Genomic DNA, 21,448 nt, shown 5'->3' on the forward strand with positions numbered 1-21,448 from the left:
CGTCCCTGTGTCTGAGCATCTTCTTTACAGCATTACATTCCCTACATTATCATTTATAATCCGTTTCCTGTTGCCAAATGTGCACGGTATCAGAGTAAACACCAGTTAAAACAGATGTGCTTAATGTAAAGGACATTTTTTCCACTGAAAATATCTTTGCATGTTTAAAAGCTGTTTTATTAGTGTTTTGATTTAAACTTTATTATACTAATAAGCATGTGGGAGACATGCAGAGACACATGACAGTCTGATGTTGCTTTGTACAGTTAACAACTGAGATAGATCACTATAGTGTAGGCCATAATATATCATATGATACATAAAGTTATGTTTGTTGGATTTGTTTATTTATTTATTACAACTTCCTAAAAAGAATTTAGTGGGACGAACTGTCTCTGAAACGATAAGCCAATAATGATGCGAGACTGGCAATAGGTACGCACTCTGGGCACGTATGCAGGCGGGTCATACACGTTACAAGTAAATAAATATACGTACCAGTTTAGCCAATCGGAGGAGGATCCTTCGTCACCTTTAATGCGATGTAGTTTCATGAGAGAAGCAAATTCATTCTCGTAATTTAGCGCTTTGTTTTACTTTTGGTGGCAGAAGAATTGTGGTGAAATGTGAGTTTGTCACTAGTGCACTACGTCCAGTGTTCCATTTGGGACAGTACTTACCCACCATAGTGCGCACTACAGAGAAAAGTGCGTAGTGCACACTATGCACTATGCACTAACAAATTGAGACACAGCCTAAGACTTGTTGCCACGATGTGGAGCTCCTGTTGGTCACTTTAAGACCATACTATCTGCCTCGGGAGTTCTCGCAGGTCGCCGTCATCATCGTTTACATCCCACCACGAGCAGAGGCAACAATCGCGTGTGACGTCATCCAGGAAGCTGTCGCGGGAATTGAGTCACTACACTCAGACGCACTGATTTTAATATCAGGGGACTTCAATCACATGGATGTATCCTCTCATTTAGGAGGATTTACTCAATATGTAGACTGCCCTACAAGGCATAACAATATTTTAGATCTGTGTTATGCAAACCAAAAGGATGCCTACAGTGTAGTGGCAAGTCTGACCACATTCTGATCCACCTAACACCATCATATACACCATGTGTGAAGAGGCTGCCCATTACAAGTAGAACTGTCAGGAAATGGACCCCAGAGTCTACTGAAGTTCTCAGAGACTGTTTTGCATTTACTGACTGGAATATACTTTTGGCTGGAGGGGATGTCAATGGAGCTGTGGACTGTGTTACAGACTACATTAAGTTCTGTACCGATACAGTGGTGCCTGTAAAGACTGTCCGCTGCTTTCCAAATAATAAACCTTGGATTACAAAGGATTTAAAACAGGTATTAAACAAGAAAAAGGAGGTGTTTAGAAGTGGTGACCGAGACAGACTTAGGATGGTGCAAAGAGAAGTGAAGAGAACCACAAGGAGGGCGAGGAAAGCCTATAAAGAAAGACTGGAGAGGAAATTACAGAACAACAGCACATGAGAAGTGTGGAGGGGCATGAAGGCCATTACAGGCTTTAAGGAGAAGGGAAAGATGGAACCTGGTAACACCAACATGGCGAAGGATTTCAATCGCTTCTACAACAGGTTTGAATCTGCCCTTTCAACATGTCCACCCAGCGGCTACTCCACCTCTGCTGCCTCCTGCTGTGCTCCACCCAGCAGCTACTCCACCTCTGCTGTGCTCCACCCAGCGGCTACTCCACCTCTGCTGCTGCCTCCTGCTGTGCTCCACCCAGCGGCTACTCCACCTCTGCTGTGCTCCACCCAGCGGCTACTCCACCTCTGCTGCTGCCTCCTGCTGTGCTCCACCCAGCGGCTACTCCACCTCTGCTGTGCTCCACCCAGCGGCTACTCCACCTCTGCTCTGCTGCCTCCTGCTGTGCTCCACCCAGCGGCTACTCCACCTCTGCTGTGCTCCACCCAGCGGCTACTCCACCTCTGCTCTGCTGCCTCCTGCTGTGCTCCACCCAGCGGCTACTCCACCTCTGCTGTGCTCCACCCAGCGGCTACTCCACCTCTGCTCTGCTGCCTCCTGCTGTGCTCCACCCAGCGGCTACTCCACCTCTGCTGTGCTCCACCCAGCGGCTACTCCACCTCTGCTGTGCTCCACCCAGCGGCTACTCCATCTCTGCTGCCTCCTGCTCTGCTCCACCCAGCGGCTACTCCACCTCTGCTGCTGCCTTTTCAGTGGATGAGGTGCGTTGTGAGCTACGGAGGGTTTGCATCGGGAAGTCTGCTGGACCTGATGGAGTAGCGCCAAGAATCCTGAGGGACTTTGCTTCTGAGCTGGCAGTGCCTCTACAAACCATCTTGAACCATAGTCTTCAAACCGGATGTGTCCCTGCCCTGTGGAAGACCTCATGCCTTGTACCAGTTCCCAAGGTAGCAAGGCCGGCAGGGATGAAGGACTACAGACCAGTGACCCTGACATCTGTTGTTATGAAGACTATGGAGAGGCTACTGCTCCGAATGCTCAGACCTCAGGTGGAGCAGGCACTGGACCCTCTGCAGTTTGCTTACCAGGAGAAAATGGGGGTGGATGACGCAGTCCTGTACATGCTTCACCGGTCTCTGTCATTCCTGGATGGGACTGGGGGCTATGTGAGGCTGATGTTTTTCGATTTTACCAGTGCTTTTGATACCATTCAGCCTCAGAGGTTAAAGGAAAAGCTAGAGAGGATGGGTGTGGATCCCACTTTTGTCAGGTGGATTCACAGCTATCTGACAGACAGGCTGCAGTATGTCAGGCTGGGGACCAGTGTGTCGCAAACCCTGGTGAGCAACACTGGGGCGCCGCAGGGGACAGTACTGTCTCCATTCCTTTTTACACTCTACACGGCAGACCACACCTACAGCTCCACGGCATGCCACATTCAGAAATACTCTGATGATACAGCTGTCATGGCATGTGTGAAAGGAGGGGATGAACGGGAGTACAAAGGAGTCATCTCTTCATTTACAGAGTGGGCAGGAGCAATGGTCTCATCCTGAACACATCAAAGACCAAGGAGATGATCATTGACTTTAGCAGGAAGCCCTCACATCAACCAATCACCATTGATGGAGAGACAATCGAGGTGGTTAAGGCATACAAGTACCTTGGAGTCAACCTCGACAACAAGCTGGACTGGTCTGTGCAGGCAAACGCTTTGTACAAGAAGGGACAGAGCAGTCTCCATTTCCTGAGAAGGCTCAGGGCTTTTGATGTGAGCAGAGACATGCTATATATTTTCTATCAGTCTGTTGTAGCCAGTGCAGTGTTTTTCGGGGTCATCTGTTGCGGGGGCAATATGACCCTGAGGGACAGGAACAGGCTGGATAAACTGATCAGGAGATGTGTTTCTGTGATGGGGAGGAGGGTGGACACTGTGGGAGAGATCCTGGAGAGAAGGATGAGGTCTCTCATGCAGGGCATCCTGAGTAACACCAGGCACCCACTACACCAATGTCTGTCTGCTCAGAAGAGCAACCACAGTGACAGGCTTCTCTCCCTACAGTGTAGAACGAAACGGTTCAGGAAGTCGTTCGTTCCTGCTGCTATAAGACTGTGTAACAGCTTAGTCTGATACCTTTTATTACTATTGCTAGTAACTTTTAACTTTTTAACCTGTACTGAATGTGAATTTGTGTGAATGTACAGCTGCTGGACACTTGAATTTCCCCTACGGGGGATTAATAAAGTATCTATCTATCTATCTTTTCTGAATGGTCAGACGAATACGTTAGTCCAGGCATCCACAATCCACTCACATAGGCATACCTCGCCTACGCTGCCTCCCAGTCTTTGTGAAGGCGTGCTTGCCTCGTCTCTTATCCATTGCCCCCATTATGCTTGCAACTTCACTCGCTGTTTACACCAATGTCCAGCTGTTGTAGTTGTTTCGTTAATCCTCCAGGGATGATGGCAAGCTCAGAATTAATTTGCTTTACTTAATTTTTCACAGTAGTGGCGATATGGGCACGCATGGAGTTGCAGATCAACAGAGACAATGATGCATAAAAAAAAAACATCTTTACATACACCTCTCTCAGCCATTTTTTCATTTTCTGCTATTACAGTGAGAAATGGTCTCAGTCAATCAAGCAGTGTTTACTAAAATCGCACAGCAACATTTTGACAGATTTTGGTATTCAGCACACACATAAGGCGCATTTACTTCAAAACTCCAATCTTTATTACTTTATAAAGTGCTCAGACATCACTGGTAACAAGTAGCTACTGACATTAAGACATTAAGTGAGGAAATGGTAGTTTTGCTGGCTTTGCTGTGAAATGTATTGTTAGGTTTTAGTGTACAATTTCATATAGCAGTAAATTAATAATATTAGCATACAGAACGTATCCCCCATTGTATTACAATCTTCCACTTATAATCTGTAGGGACTGAAAACAGCTGACTTCTCGTGATGTTACGTACGTCGCTGCTCACTTCAGATGATGTAAATTCCATCGCAGTGGTCCCGAGAAGAGAAATAATGAAACGAAATATCACTTCCATTGTGGCTTAATGTGTTGTGTTGTGGCTAATCGTGTTGTGTTGTGACTAATTTCGTCGTGGCTAATTGCGTCATGTCGCGGCTAATTGCGTTGTGTCGCGGCTAAATGCGTTGCGTCGCGGCTAAATGCATCGTGTTGTGGCTAATTGCGTCGTGGCTTAATGTCTCGTGTTGTGGCCAATTGCGTCATGGCTAATTGCGTTGTGTCGCGGCTAAATGCGTTGCGTCGCGGCTAAATGCGTCGTGTTGTGGCTAATTGCGTTGTGTTGTGGCTTAATGCGTCGTGTTGTGGCTAATTGCGTTGTGTTGTGGCTTAATGCATCGTGTTGTGGCTAATTGCGTCGTGGCTTAATGTCTCGTGTTGTGGCCAATTGCGTCATGGCTAATTGCGTTGTGTCGCGGCTAATTACGTTGTGTTGTGGCTTAATGTGTCGTGTTGTGGCTTAATGCGTCGTGTTGTGGCTTAATGCGTCGTGGCTTAATGTGTTGTGTTGTGGCTAATCGTGTTGTGTTGTGGCTAATCGTGTTGTGTTGTGGCTAATCGTGTTGTGTTGTGGCTAATTGCCTCGTGTCGCGGCTAATTGCCTTGTGTCACGGCTTAATGTGTCGTGTTGTGGCTAATTACGTCGTGTCTTAATGTGTCGTGTTGTTGCTTTTGTTTTGCTGTGACACTTCACTTTAGCTGTCAGCTACAGGTGCAGAAATCTGCATGTCTCCATCAACAGTAGATAATATATTTTATAGTAATGCATACAAATAATTTACTAATTGGTTGATTTTACTGGCATAAAAATATAATGATATCCTCAATAAAAATATCAATTATACCTCTTTAGTCATGACTAAATATGATAAATGAAACATGACATGTTAGAAAAGTGATTTTTGCATTAAATGTCCTCCTCAAATGATAACTAAGTGCTTAGAGTGTGTGTAGAGTGTGCAACATTAAAGGGGTCCTATGATGGTATTTGGAGTTTTCTGAGCTTTCTACAGTGTTACAGTGTTGAATCCTCATCAGACATGTGAACGACACTGTTTTTTTATCACCTAAACGCATGTTTGAGTTTGAGTTTGAGTTCCAGCACTCTCGCCTTTCGGTTTCCATGGCGACAAAAAACATGTCGTTTTAGAGAGTTTTTTCTACTTGGAAATCCTTGTGACGTCCCGGGGGATAAGGTTCGGTGATTGGTTACCTTCTACTGGTTAACAAGGGCATGTACAAATACATCAGGCAGGTGGAAAACGTGGGATAAAGTTATTTCCAACGATGGCTGGTGAGTTTACCAAAGAGAGACATCCTGCTGCATTCGTTGCTGTGGGTTGCTGTTTTCCACTTCGTTTTCAGGCTCTGATTCAGGTTCCAACATGTAGGGCTGTATGCTATGTGTTGACATTGTAGCTGTTTTTTTTTTTTTTTTAATTGAGTTTATATTTGCCTAATTCTTCTGTTTATGGGATGTTACAATGACGGTGAAAGCAGGTGCGGTGCGCGCTACCGATGTAGTGCAGTGGCGGGAGGCGGGACTTAATGCGGAAGAGTCAGTCCACTCGTTTTGCCCACAGGCTGATCTGACAGCTTACGGAGAGGGTCGGTCTGAAGTAAATAAAGCGATTTGTGACAAAAACTTGATCAATCCCAGCCCTTCTCGGCTCAGAAATAAAAATAAATTAGGCTGAAATGCACATAATAGTTCCACTTTAAACTTTACAAAAAACAACACCTGTCACTTCACCAGCAGTAAGAGGGGAGGAGTGGGATGGCACATTCATATAATTTACAACATGATACTGTGGTCACTAATAGTTGGGCAAGTTAAATTACTGTCTTATCATTACATTAGGGGCCTTACCATAGCACCTTAATCAGCTGGTTCAGATCAGCTGATTTTTGACAGGTGAATGAGAGAAACGTGTTACTTGACAGTTGTTTAGCATAAAAACAACATAGGCCAACATAAAATAGTTCCTATACTTTAGCATATTTATCAAGTTTTGTAAAAACAGAAATTGTTATAAAATGTTTACCGTGTCAGGCCATTGTGGGACACTGCGCTGTGGCATCTAGACTCTGCGTCATGGTGTGAAATGTGGCTACTCGTTTAAGACTTACACATTGGACAGTATCTTTTTGTTGCCTGTCACATGACTTGATGGGAAGTCATATCATCCTAACAGTTGAACAACTCTAAAAAGATAATTTACTGAATGATCACTGAACACAGATTCCTTAAAAAAAAAATTGACATAAAAAACAGCTATAAACATTTTAATGTGGGAAATGCATATATTTTATAAATAAATGTTTGCCTGTAGCTATATTTATTTCAGTGTGTAATTATTAACTTGTCATCCATCAAAAATACATATTTAATGGCCATATATGTTATTCATATCGGTCAATACAGCATGTAAATAAATTATCCTGCTCTCCTGATGTTGTCACATGTCCACCGTGCGCAAGTCAATGACACATTGTACAATTTGCCTTATAAACATCTTCACTTTTGATTTTGAGAAGGAAGAGTAATAAATAGGTATAGTAGACCTTTTTAAAGGGTGCAGGTCTTTTAAGCAGCCCGGATGAGGCTCTCTGCAACCATGACTAGGCAAAATGATGGCTTAGACCTGCCCTGATTCTGCCCAAAGAAACATTTTTGCTGGCTGATGTATTTTCTGTGTTTTATTTTGTCAATTATTTTAGATTTGGCATTGATGTGTGTGACCGACACGTGTAGGCTGTTGGAAAGTTATGAAATTATGGAACAAAGTGCATTCCATATTGGTCTGGGACAATCTGGGACACAACATTTGTCTGTCAATCAAAGGAAGATTCCATATTTTACAAGACGGGTGGCAACCCTATTTGTGTGGAAGGCCTATTGCTAATAGCCTATGTTAATGCTAATAGCTAATGCTAGAGGTATTTTCGGATAATTACTCCCAATTCATGCTGCTGCTGTGTTATTTATTTTTAATTCAATGCTTTTTTTTTTTTTTTTTTTGTAAAACAGTTAAATCTATTAATCAGAAACCCTACAACTGAAGAGGATGTAGGTCTGATGATATTCACATTGGTCTCTCTGCTCCCATTACCAACTTCCCCCTTGCCTGTTAACACCGTCAAATAATTTTTTTTTGGCAAAGCAACTAAGACTTTTTAATATATTAAGTCAACCGGTCTATTGCTAATTTAACAGGAGTGCTTATTCCTGCAATATCAAATGCTACTGGAGTGCATCCTGGATTCAGAGATCAGTGTTTACTATAGTTCAGATAGCAACCTGGAATCCTTCACTTCTCAGTAATCTTAGTTTGCCAGCGGTGTAAACATGGGAAGTTAGCAGTGAAGCAGCTTTATAGGTAGATCTGAATATTAAATTTGTATTTTTGTCATTTTATTTTATAAAAGGTAATCCAGCATAGCTTGTTTATTCCACCATGGTGAACCTAAGGAGCAGCAGTCCCTAGTCTACAGCTGCTTCAGGTAAGCCGGTTGACTTCATGAAAGTGATGTGAAGAAATTTGTTGGTGAATGACAAAGAAAGCTGTTTACAATAGACAGAAGTTGTTTACAGAAAGTAATTTTCTTTAGCTCAGCCTGTGAAGTCCAGCTGGTTATTCTTATAGTTTCCTTTGTAGATGGTAAATACCAATACAGACACAAAGTCCTGGATGAGGAGTAAAGCATTTAAATGTGAACAAACCCTGCGCACGTCATTGGGTGTGTCATAGAGATTGAAAGGCACAGATTTCATCTTCTATTCACATTAATCAGATTGCGTGTACTCACACCACTTGTGATAGTTACAAGCAAGCCAAACACACAGGTGCCATCATCACACATCACATTATGTACATGGGGATGGGTTTTTGCAAATCAAAGGGATGGAGAAGTGACTTTCTGTATATTAGTTCTCAGTCCAGTACAAATAGTTATAATTGCATGCAGTTTAGTCATTTATCTTTCTTTTATTTCTAAAAGTTAGAAAATGCACAACTGTATAGTCAAACTTGTCTCACTGTCATTGCCCACGTGAGCATTGAAGTCCCCCAGCAGAAGAAGGGAGTTCCCAGATAGCGCCCCCTCTCACTCTTCCTCCAAGGACTCAAGAAAGGGTGGGTACTCTGAACTGCTGTTTGGTGCATAAGCACAAACAACAGTCAGGACCCATCCCCCCACCCTAAGGCGGAAGACAACCTTTCGTCTGCCGGGATAAACCCCAATGTACAGGCACCAAGCGTACGACACATACCAAGTGTCTCCTGGGGTTTATTCTATTTACAGAATAGAATAGAAACCTGTGTTATTCAGTCTCTATGACACACCCAACGACTGGTGCAGGATTCATTCACATTTAAATGCTTTTGTCATCACCATCTACTAAGGAAATGTCATGACTGAACAACTGGATTTTTCTGGTTTAACTAAAGAAAACAACCACCTAGTCTTCTGTAAAAAATAAAAAAAAAACTTTTTCATTTAGCTACAAATTTCCTCACATGACTTTCATGAATAACCGGCTCCCCTGAAACAGTTGTAAGAGGAGGAAATGTGAGCAGACAGACCGATAACATCAGACAGATGCTAACTTCATCAGATCTGCATATTAACTCAGCTGTAGGTTTTTCTGATGTAAAGTTTTAACATTTCAATAAAAAAAGAAAACACGAAGCAACAGCATGAAGCACTGAGAGAACGGGAGTAATTAATACTAAAATTCCGCTACCATTAGCATTAGCATCAACATTGGCTATTAGCAATAGCCCTTCCACACGAATAACATGCACTTTTTTTAATTATATTTTTAATACTTACATTCTGCAGCTGTGAAGTTTGTCCACAGAGGGTTGAAACTAATCTTTTTTTTAATGTTGTAGTTAATCCAATGTTGAACGGGAGTAGTTATTGACTTTTTTTTTCAGTGTTCGCTCAAAAAGTGTGCTGCAGACCAACAGCCCACAGACTAGTTGTTGACTTTATTTAAATAGTTTCCTTTTAAAATGCATTCGTTCCAGGCAACTCTTTTCCCCCATTGATTCTGGGAGTGTATGTAGAAAAGCCTCTTCAATCCGACTGGCCACGACTTCTTCTGCATCCTGTCCGGCCAAAAACGGGCTGAAGACGGGCTGCAAGAGCAAACCTCACACAGACATGGGCTATGTTGAAGAGGGAGGAACTTAATAGTTTTGGAGTTAATAGTTAATGTCGAGCTTTTAAAAAGAGCTCTTTAGACGCTTAATTTCATAGTCTGCTAAAAACTAATTAGTCCTGGGGTTGTTTTTCTAAGGACTTAAAAAAGTTATCCTATCAGATCGTTTGCACAACAGTCAGCTGTTACTATTCTTCTCCCATTTGTCTTTACAGGTTACCTGTACGTCACCTGTCTCATCCAGAACTGCTCGGACAAACTGGTAACTGCTCAGTTCCTTGGTAAAATCGACCACAACTCGTTGCTGGTGCAGGATGACTACATATTTGTTAAGGTAAAGATCACCTAAAATGGTCAGGTTTGAAGCTCTGTGTTTTTGTTTTTTGTTTTTTTTTTAATCTCAAACACATATACAATACAAAACAAGGATGCTCATTTGTGTAACATTATACATTATTTGAGAAGGAACAGAAGGAAGCCAAGGCTTAAGCTATGTAGTTAGATTTACAAAAATAATTTGTAAGCCACAGGTAATGGACATGAAGAATCCATTTTGACTTACACAAAGATCACTTTGTCATTACCTCCGCCATGGAAGTTACGGGTTTTACAGGCGTTTATCTGTTTGTTTGTTTGTGTTCAAGATATCTCAAAAAGCTACGGAGAGATTTTCATTAATTTATCAGGAGTCGCTGGAAATGTGATAAAGAACTGGTTTAATTTTGGTGGTGATCTGAATCACTGTTTGGATCCAGGAATATTTTGAAGGATTTTTTCACATTGTACATTGCGGAGGTTTCCGCTTTCCGAGTGCTCTTCTGGTTTATTCATTGAATACTATATAGCAGTAAATATTTGCAAGTAATAGATATTTGGTAATACTTTATAATCAAGGGCTGCAAAATCATCTTAGTTACTTAGTAACTAATGAGGAACTAATCAGTGACTAATGATTCATGAATGATTACCTAAGCTTCAAATTGCTGTTGTTAGCTAATGATTACTGAATGGTCAGTTAGTCAAAATATGATACCGAATCATAGCAAATCATGAAAATGTTAACTTACCATTTTTTTAACCTTTTTTTGGCCCTTGTAGTAAAGCAAAAACTCAGCATAAATATCTAATTAGGAACTAATAATTCAATCATCAACTTACCTTTTGTCATGAGGTGGCGGTGAGGAAGGTGAAGGTGTGGACCCAAACGCAGAGATGAGCAACCAGGGATGCAGGTGAAAGGGGGATTTATTCTAACCAAGGGATTCAGGGGACTAACAGCAACCAACAAAATGATCCAGCAACGAAGAACTAAAACTGAGGGGTATAAATACACTGGGGAACCAAACAAGAAATAGGTGTACAGAATGAACTGAAACAAGACTTGGTGAACTCAATGAACAGGAAATCAATAAAGCTAAACAACAAACAAGGGAACCAAACAGGAAAAACTACTAAATAAAACAGGAAACCTGAAACTTAGGCAAAGCACAAACCACATCATGACACCTTTAGTTAACCTTTTTGTGTAAGTGTAACATGTGTTGAAGTCAGGAGCACATTCCAAACATTGACCAAAGGTAAATAAAATCAAAAGTTGGGAAATGGGTTGGCTGTTGTCTGATGCTGGTGGTTTTGACATCAGTTTTGAGGCTGCCACTGTGATGTAACCTGCAGAAGAAGATGGTATCGGTTTCAAAGTTCCAACCTGTTGTGGTGTCATATCAAAGATACAACTGGTGCTGTGGCGAGGTAGCTCTGGAAGTGAAGGAAGTAGATGAATATGCCTTGGGTCTAAAAAGGTATTCTTGAACGAAAACACACAATTTAAGATTATGTGACAATGTGCACAGGGTTATGTGGGGTAGAATGTCCATTTTGAAGCTGCTGCAGGCAGGCTTATGGCCAATTAAAATTTGATAAACTCTTTTACTTTTACTGCGACTGACCAACATTCCTCTCAACAATTAGATGCACCTACCAGAGTGTTTAACTGATTTATTGACAACCTTGTATTCAGGTGAGGAAGATGCAGTCATGAAGACCAAGTCCAGGCAGAAGAGGCAGGAGGCAAACCAGTGTAGGTTCTAATGACTAAACTCATAGCATTGACTAAAACAACACTAGAGAGAAACAAGAACAGAACTGGCATGGAGGAACTGAAAACACAGGTTTAAATACACTGAATGAGTAACAAGACACACATGAGGTGAATGAACAAATCAGACCAGATGAACAAATAAAAAGGAAATTCAAAGTTAAAAACAACAGACAAGTAAAACAGGAAACTAAGATGACAAGAACTCACCAAAATAAGACAAAACTATCGTTTATGAGTAAAGAGGGAACTGGTGAATTGAACTGTTTATTAGCCAGATGCTAATAATTTTGATGTTTTGTTTTTTCAGTTTTATATTCTTCCCATCAAAATCAGCTAAAGCTCAAATAAACTTCCTTTTGCTAAATGAGTGGAAATAACTGAGTATATGTCAGAAATAAGCCTGCTACATACTCCATGAAAAACAAGAACTTTTTTATTCTTCAAAGGCCTTGATAAGAAAATCATCATTTTGCTCCCTCAGACATAATTGAAGATAGTAAAAGAAAAGACATCCTCCTGCCATGATCTCAGCCTTGTTGCAGACAAAAGCTTCTTGTGGAGTATGAACTGACCAGACAAAAAATAATAAACTCCTTGTTTTGCAGTCTGAAGAACAAAAGAAAGTTCTTGCTTTTCATAGAGTATCGAACTAGCTTGTACCATGATCAATGAGGCCAGGACACATATTAACTGCAAAAAATTCCTTTGAAGTATTTTTGGCGCCAGAACAAAACACACAGAAAAGCAACACCAAGGATGAGCATTAGCACGCCAGTTCTCGCCAAATAAGAATTTACGGTTTCACTTTACAAAAACTACACGCTGGTTAAGTATTGGTTAAGTATTAACAAAGACTGACTTTATAGTTTACAAAGCTGACAGCAAATCTCACTAGTATTAGTCAGTTATAGATGTTTTATTCATCATTGATAAGCACATTAGTTATGAGTTAATAAATCCTGAATTATAGTTTTAAAAGTAAATAAAACAAAAAAAAAAACCCCAAAGAAAAACAAGGAATATGTGTGTCGTTGGGACAGGACAAGGTAAGGAGCTTGTGCAGAACAATCGTAATTCACAAAAAGGGGATTTATGGTTCACATGAAAGAGAAGTTAGTTCAGATATAAAATGCGAAAAAAAAAAACAGCCTTTTTTTTTAACATTTTAAAGTGAAATTAACTTGTATTCAGAATTAAAGCGGAATTCAAACTCCCTTGTGAACGTGGCCATTGAGTGTATTTAGCCAACATACCTATAGTGGCACAAAAGTGTCATGGCAGTACAAAAGTAACAACGCTTAACAATTAACCACAACACAACAGAGCACAACACTTCAGGCAGCCACAACACAACACAATAATCTACAACTCTCAACAATTAGCCGCAACACAACACAGTTAGCCACAGTTGAAATTACTTTTGTTTTGTTTTGTTTTTTCTTGAGACCTAAGTTACGAGTAGCGGCTTAAGTAATATCACAAGAAGTGAGCAACTTTTAGTCCTAATGGATGAACATGGATGAACTTAAAACACTAACTAAGAAGTGAAAGGAGGACCACTTGAAAAGTCAGAAAGTCAGCTCCAGCAGGGAGGAATGTGTAGTGTGGAATGAACATCACCTGTTTCAAGTTAAAGGGGGAGAAGACTGATGGAGGTCTGGACAGAGCGAGTTAGCTGAACATGCTCTTCAATAGGTTCACTTCATCCCTACCTCCAGCCCAACAGATCACACACCCTCCATAAGCCCACAGCTTTCCTGTCACACCTCCAATCTGTCACCCTGCAGCTCAGTCATGGACCAGAACACAGCTTCATCTCCCTCCACATCAGGTTATCCTGAGACCTCCAGCTTGTTTGTATCCTGCAATCAGGTCATGAAGCAACTGGAGAAACTGAACCAGAACAAGGCTGCAGATCCTGATGGTGTCAGTCCCAAATGTGGCGTGATGGGGGTTTCACACAGTACAAAGATTTATGTTGCTGACAACGCCACCCAGGGGAATCTCACCCTTGGGAAAACTCTTACCTACAGCACATTGGTTTGATACACAGATCCGTTACAGGGACCATTCAAAACAATTTTATTTAACCAAATAACACAACAAGACTTAATCAAAGATATCTAATTAGAATTAACATTTGAGCTAAACCAGCTCAAATGTAAATGGTGACTACTGGCTGTAGCAGCATTTAACCAAAAGGAGGAGAAAAATTTACAAACTAAACCACTGCACAACAAATGAACACTTGTAAAGAAAACCACCACCAGGGAAGGGAATGCTGCTTCGGACCCACAGCACCTGCACACAGAATAAAAAGTTGAAATCCAACACACTAATCTAAAATACAAAAAACAAAGCACACCACAAACCATTAACCCAAAATACAACAAACAAAAACAAAGAATGAAAATAATAATAAAAAATAAATAAATAAATAAATAAAAAAACCTAAATTAATTAAAAGAAGATGGTTCAGTAAGGTCAGGAATGAGCCTGAAAAATAGAGCCAAACACCTCTAGTTGGGAGGGCAGGGACAATGCTGCCCTCACACAATCAGATGGTGGGTTACTCTCACCCCACACCAGCGATCAACCCAGCTACAAGTGAGGGAAGCAAACAGACTTAACACATGCAAACTATCTGAGTTGATATGGGATTGAGTCTTACTTACTTTTAAAGGTGGATCTAACCAAAGATTGCCACGCTTTTAGGCCACGCTGTCACACGGCTAAAGCCACAAGGAAAATCGATTCCCCAGTATCTTTTCAACACCAGTCTGAGACAGAAGAGCTGCTGTGGAGAACATCCTGCCTTGTTCCAGTGCCTAAAAAAAACACAACCAACTGAACCAAATGACAACAAACCAGTTGCCCTGACATCTCACATCGTGAAAGTCCTGGACAGATTTACTGGCTGACCTAAACAAGCAAGTTTAGCTTTGCTAAGCGGGAGTGAAGGAGCAACATGCAGCAAGTTAGCCGCAACATAATTAATGTGAATGCCCATGGGGGCATTCACATTAGTGCGATCCTGTTTGGCCATTTTTATTATTATTCCGCCAAACTTTGCCGTGCTACTCCTGTGCCATTCAGGTCACTTCAGTCGTTTACATCTCAAACCCTGCAGCTCCTTTGGGAGATGTATGCTATGACTTTTGTTGTTTCAAATCTTTGTCGTTTTCGAGATATTTAGCATTTTGTAAATAAATTAATTCGGCCTTGTCATTGGACGAAAGTCTTTCAAACCCACTGTGCACTGGACATTGCAAAAATTCAGCTCTGCGATTGGTTTCAGGGGGTTCGGAGCTCTGCACCAGTTTGCAGTGTCCAGTTCATCAAGTTCCCGTCCCCATTGTCTTTCCTGCAAAATGTTTGGCACGCTACTCCTCCTACACCTTTTGCCTCACTTCAACCATTCAAATATCAAACTGTTCAACTCATTCAGGAGATATGTGCTATGACTTTTGGTCTATCTAACATGTAAACTTTTCAAGTTATTCACATTTTTGTCAAATGTTAAAATCCTCTCCAGTGATTGGACAAAACGGAAGTCATGACATACAAGGCACGGGTTCAAATGCAGCATTTAACATATAGCTTTGTTGTCGTTTGTCGCCTGTTGCTTGTGTTATGGCTTGCAGTTCTGCAGGCTGCTTAACATGAACTATTGGTCTCAGCTGCACACTTCAAGAAGCAAAGGAGTTTATTTGCAAATGGCACAGTTAAATATGAAGGATTTGTTCCAACAATGCTCCCTGCAACATTTAAACACTTTGATAAATCTTAAACAACTTAAAACAAGTTTTTCACATTGAAAAATAAAGTCTTTCAAATCTTCACTGGAATTTAGTTCAACCTCACACATGTTTTTGCAATCCTGCTAATTACACACTGCTGGATGTGGGAAAAAAGGCAATTGGAAAAAATTACGCTTTTTTCCAAGGTGCAACTAGGAGTGCTAGAGGTGTAGTGAGTGAAGTCAGTATGCCTCAATACAGGAGTTCATGGGTTCAATCCTGATGTTGGGCAATTTCATTTCAATCATTCAGCATAGTTCAATCAGTGGGCATTCACATTTGCTATTATTTCAATAATAGCTGTTTCTAGTATGTCCCTTGTGCTTTATAAGGAAGCAACATAACCATATAAAAGTGTGTGTGCGTGTGTGTGTGTAAGTGTGAGTGATTGAGTGAGTCTTCAGGAGAGGGATCCAGGATCCAAAGGGACACATCCGCTGCAGGGGAATCAACAATACTAGTTACTTTAGTTTTCACAGAAGAACTAGCTTATAAGTGGTCAACTTGCCTTTAGTTGCCAAAAGTTATGGATGAAGAGACCGTCTTCACATCAAACAAACAACAAACAAAAAAAAAAATTGAAGTATACTTACCGTTTTAAGAAGGGGGAAAAGCTATGGGGGGGAAAGCACACTTAATTTGTGTTTTTTTCATGGACGTTCCTGCTCATGTACTGCTGCTCCAGCAAAAGGATTTTTTTAAAGTCAGGCTAAAAGTTTGAAATCATAAACAATATGATCTACAAAGTTTAATGTTGTCTTAAATAACTACACAACACAATGAACTACTTTTACTTTCTGTACTTTAAAAAAAAATGAAAATAAACTACTTGTGATATTTAAGTACAAAAAATGTTGAATACTTTAGTACTTCTACTTAAGTGGGACACTTCAAGAACACTTCAACTTGTATTCAAGTAACTTCATTCATAGAGTACTTGTACGTTTTTCCTGAGTCTTGATTTCTAGTACTTTATACATGTCTGCCGCTTAGTATATTTAAGTCCAGTTTACAATGTTCAAGTAAAAATGTATGAAATAGGGAATTGTTTTCATTTCAATTCATAAGACTTTGAGTAGCCCAAGAACTGCTCAAGAGTAGCTGTAAGAATACCATAAATAGCCCAAGGCACTGGCATGGCCTCAAATACCAAATCCTTTTTCTTTTTGTTTTTGAAGAAAAAGAGTCAACATTAAAATCCCTTTGTATTAAACACATGAGCAATATGAATGAAAAATGTAACTACTTGGATCTTACGTTTGAGCTCAAATTCATAGGCCCAAGAGAAGACAGATTTTTATTCTTCTGTTAACCTATATTTTGAGAGCAGTGTATTTAGACATACTTATGTAACCAAGTCTTTAAGGGTGCTTATCAGATGTTAAAGTGGCACAGAAATACCCTGAGTCATATCTGAGAATATGCACTTCATCATCTCACTTCAGCAGCCGTTATTTAGAAGTGATTCCCTTGAAACTGCTTCCTTCAGGGGGTTTTGGTTTTTTTTCATAACTTCATTTTTTTTCATTACCATGCAGGATAAAAAAGAGAGAAACTGCTGTGCTTGTCTGCTCCTTTCAATCATAAACCCTGATTAATCACATCTTCACCTAAACTCTGACGACTGACTTGCATGTCTTAAAACAACAGGCATAAAAAAAACAAAAAAACATCAGATCTCCCCTGGCAGCTCATACTAGACCATCAGATTTTGAAAGTAGCTCTAAAGGTTTTAGTCTGCTTACCTTACAACAAAGTTGTATGGTGACAGGTGGTGTGTCTCCGGCTATGCAGTCATCTGAGTCCATTACTTGGAATTTGACATTTTCAGCTGTAGTCTGAATTACTGTAGTCACCCATAGGTTCTTCCACAAAGCTTCCTCTGTTAAATTGTTTCCTCAGCTGTTTGTGTTTTCAGGTTTAGCTCTTTGTAACTCTTCTAATTTACATTTATGGACTAGGAAAATAAATTTCAGTATCAGTAGGTGGTTCTTTAAGGAGCCCGAGATGTGAATAAGCACAGCACAAAGAAAACAGAGTTAAACTTTGAAGTGTATTGCACAAAACAAACAAACAAATACAATTACAGAAATGTTTCCCCAATCAATATGTCCTTGGTCGAAATCACTATTATTTCAAGGGGAAAAAAAGAATCCAGAACAAAATCCCACAGTTGAGATGAGGGGTGTTTTTCCTCTCTTTACATAGTCAATGATCTCCTACTACAGAGGTAGATCTGGGTTTAGCTTACCAGCTTTAGTGGAATGGGAGGGTGCAGGAGACCCAATTCATAACAGTCCTGAAAAAAAAAAACACTAAAAAAAAAACTGACATCCAAAAGGTCAAAAAGAAGAAAAAAACAAATGAACAGCTGTATCAAAAACAAACCCTCAGATGTACAAGATGTGCACATACATATTAATACTTATTACCATCAAAATTCAGTGTATAACTGAAATGCTAACCACTGATTAGTTAATTTAATTTGTTAGTTTAGAAAACCCACAAAACACATACTTCAAGTGCACTTTTTATGTATTCCGTAGTTCTATATCTTAGGCTTCATTTGAGACAAGGCACCATCGTAAGACCTCTTATGTGTGGTGTGTTTTTCATATTGTTTGTCTTTGCATATTTAGCACGTGCCACCTTAACATATGATTGTGATTCACTTTTCTATATTTGGGACAATGTCTGTGAACTCTTAGCCGAAGCTAAGAGTTGAACCTGAGCTGAGGCAGAAGGATTATGATGTGTGCCCCACTCGAGGTGGTGGAGGCCAGGTGTCGAGTCAAAGTGGCCGAGAACACAGCGACAGAAGCGGTCGATGTGAACAGTGCAGCCACTGCGGCTACCAATGTTGGAAATGCCGGCACAGAGGGAAGCGAGGAAGACTGCTGGTTAAGCTGCATTGCCGTCTATCTGAGATTCCACTGCCATCCCTTTACTTAGCCAATGTTCAGTCCTTGTCAAATAAGCCAGACGATGAGCCGCATTCAAACCCAACGCGAGGCCAGAGACTGCTCCGTGTTCTGTCTGATGGAGACATTGCTTCACAGCTATGTGCCGGACTCAGCCTTCCAACCACCGGGCTTTACTGTCAATCACTCTGATAGAGTGAATGAGTGCACCAGGAAAACAAAGGGAGAAGGTGTGTGTTTTCTTTTCAGTGAACATTGGTACATGGACAAAGTCATAATGAATCAGAACTGCACCGCTAATCTTGAATCTCTTGTTTCAAAGTGTTGTCCCTTTTAGCCCCCCCGGTTGTTCTCTGTGTTGTTTTTATGTGCCATCTACATCCACCCATGGGCAGATTCTTCAGCTGCTCTCAAGGACTTAAATGTCCTTTTGCACACATATGAGAACTCTCATCCTAATGCTGTGTTGAATGTAGCAGGAGATTTCTATCTGTAATCTTAAAACTGTCCTCCCCATCTACTATCAGCAAGTAAAACATCCTACCAGAGGATCATGGATCTTAGATCACTGCTATAGTAATGTAAAGTCAGCATATTGCTCCATTCCCGGACCTGCCTTTGGCAAATCTGATCACTACTCCACTTTTTCCTACATACATTCAAAGGAGTAGACAAACAAAGCCAACAATAGATACTGTTCAGTGTTGGACCAAAAACTGCAAAACTCAATTAAGAGGTTGTTTAGATGCCACAGATTGGTCAATTGTTTGGACAGAAGACCTTGATGAATACTGTGATGCTGTGACTGGATATTTAAACTTCTGTAATGACTGTTGTGTCCCTCAGAAGGTTATTTAAAAACAAAGTCCAGTCAAAAACCATGGATTAACTCAGGAATTTAAAGGAAGGAGCAGGAAGCTAAAGGAACGAGCTGCTGCTTTCAAATCTGGGGATGCTGCTACCTATAAGCCTATAGTACTATACAATACTGCACTCTCCACAGTCACTCTCAACATAAATCTGTTGTGGAGAGTGCAGTCAGCTTCGCAGCCATCTGCTGGGTTAGTAGATTCAGAACCAGACTTGAAGAGAATTAACTAACAGATCAAGAAAGCTGGCTCTGTGCTTGGAGTAACTCTGGAGCCACTGGAGCTGATTGTCCAAAGAAGAATGTTGCACAAGCTGATGAAGATGATGGAGGATTCTTCACACCCTCTCCACAACCCTCTGCTTGTGCGCCTGTCAGCTGTGTGCGGTACCTGGATCTGCGCATTAAGTGTCTCTATGTGTGCTTTCCTCATACTTAACTGTGTGTGTGTGACTCACACAAAGCATTGTGTCCGATATTTAATTTTGTGCTACGCCATGAAACGTATCAATATAGAAGTAGGTGACATTACTGATAAAAATGAAAGGGTTCAAACAAAGAAAAGTGAAAAGAGGGACCATGCCAATGGAAGAAAATAATTTAAAAGAAACATCCGTGACGAGAACGGTGTCGCAGAGACGGGTAGAGAAAATACTGATAATTAATTTGAAATCAGAGTCTTACAAATATGGCATGACTTAGTTGAGATTTAAGATTATTAAGGAACATACCAACAAGTCAGTAGAGCCATGGAGTGATATTTGGGATGCGGTACAACAGTCCATTGATAAATTTTTTTATCCACGGCGATGACAGCGCAATGGATTTCCGGTGATGGATTTCCGGTGATGGATTTCCGGTGATGGATTTCCGGCGATGGATTTCCTCCTGATGGGGAACTTGACTCTCCGTCGATCCAGGATCTCTCTTGGAAACTGGTCAGTAACAGCATAATGGAGGCCCCGAAGTTAACGACCCAGCTCTTCACCTGCTCCTTTTGTTTGTAGTTAACAAACTTCGCTACGATGGGCCTTGGCCGGCCGACTCCAGCTCCAGGTTTCCTCAAGTAGTTTATTTCAACATAAACGACACGATGGCGTCGTAACAGATGTATAACTTAGTAACAGATAGTGTGTGCAGCTGACAGTGATTTCGCGGTGCTTCAGTCCCCTTCAGTACCTTTAGTCATGCTTCGAAATTACAATACTCTTTATTTCAAGCAAAGGAGCCTCATTTACATAGCAGTTTATGATATTTCAATTCAAAATTAAAAAAAAAAAACAAGGTATAAGACATTATGGGGCATTGAAAGGTGGTGTTTATTAGCATTTAAACTAAAAAAAGTCAGGTTTATTTCTCTAAAATTCCCTTGGTCCCCAGAGGCTTAAGTCCTTTGCTTTTCACTCTGTACACATATGACTGCGCTGCTACTCATCCTAATAATCTGGTAGTCAAGTATGCAGATGATACCACTGTTATCCGTCTGATCCGTGCAGATGATGAATCACATTACAGAACAGAAGTAGGAAGTGTTGTCCACTGGAGCTGAAAAAAACAACCTTGTTCTGAATACTTCTAAAACCTGTGAACTGTTTATTGATTTTAGATGTTGAAAGAAGAACAAGGTGTCCATTGTCATTTATGATTCTGAGGTACAAATGGTGGACAAATGTAAGTTCTTGGGGGTCACTCACTTCAAAGATCTGAGCTGGCTGTCCAACACTAGCAATTTTGCTAAAAAGGCTCCCCAACATCTCTTCTTTTAACAAAAAGTAAGAGAATTCACTCTAAACAAAACCATTCTTTAAAACTTTAATTGGTGTGGCATTGAAAGCTTTCTTACCAGCTATATCACAGTGTGCTTTGGCAAGCTCATCGTGAAAGAGAAGGAGACGTTAAACAGAGTTGTTCACACTGCTGAAAGAACGCTGGGACCTACCACTTCTGGAGGACATTTATAAATCCAGACTTATAAATAGAGCCTCACAGATCATTAATGATTCTTCTGGTCATCCTGCTACTGAGTTGTTTGAGGTCCTGCCCTCAGGTAGACGATATGGCGTTATTAAATGC

At 40.7% G+C, this 21,448-nt stretch overlaps 1 protein-coding gene across 1 annotated transcript in view; it reads left to right on the plus strand.

Moving 5' to 3' along the window:
- The window catches only part of sorcs2 (sortilin-related VPS10 domain containing receptor 2), a gene marked incomplete at both ends in the record, with an annotated part of 372,429 nt that overhangs the window by 287,332 nt on the left and 63,649 nt on the right, over positions 1-21,448 (plus strand). Inside the window, one exon of the mRNA XM_079257909.1 lies at positions 9,904-10,022. Coding sequence (XP_079114035.1) covers positions 9,904-10,022 — 119 coding nt within the window. The remainder of the gene's footprint in view (positions 1-9,903; positions 10,023-21,448) is intronic.

This window comes from Telmatherina bonti, assembly GCF_933228915.1.
Source record: "Telmatherina bonti genome assembly, chromosome: 18".
NCBI lineage: Eukaryota > Metazoa > Chordata > Actinopteri > Atheriniformes > Telmatherinidae > Telmatherina > Telmatherina bonti.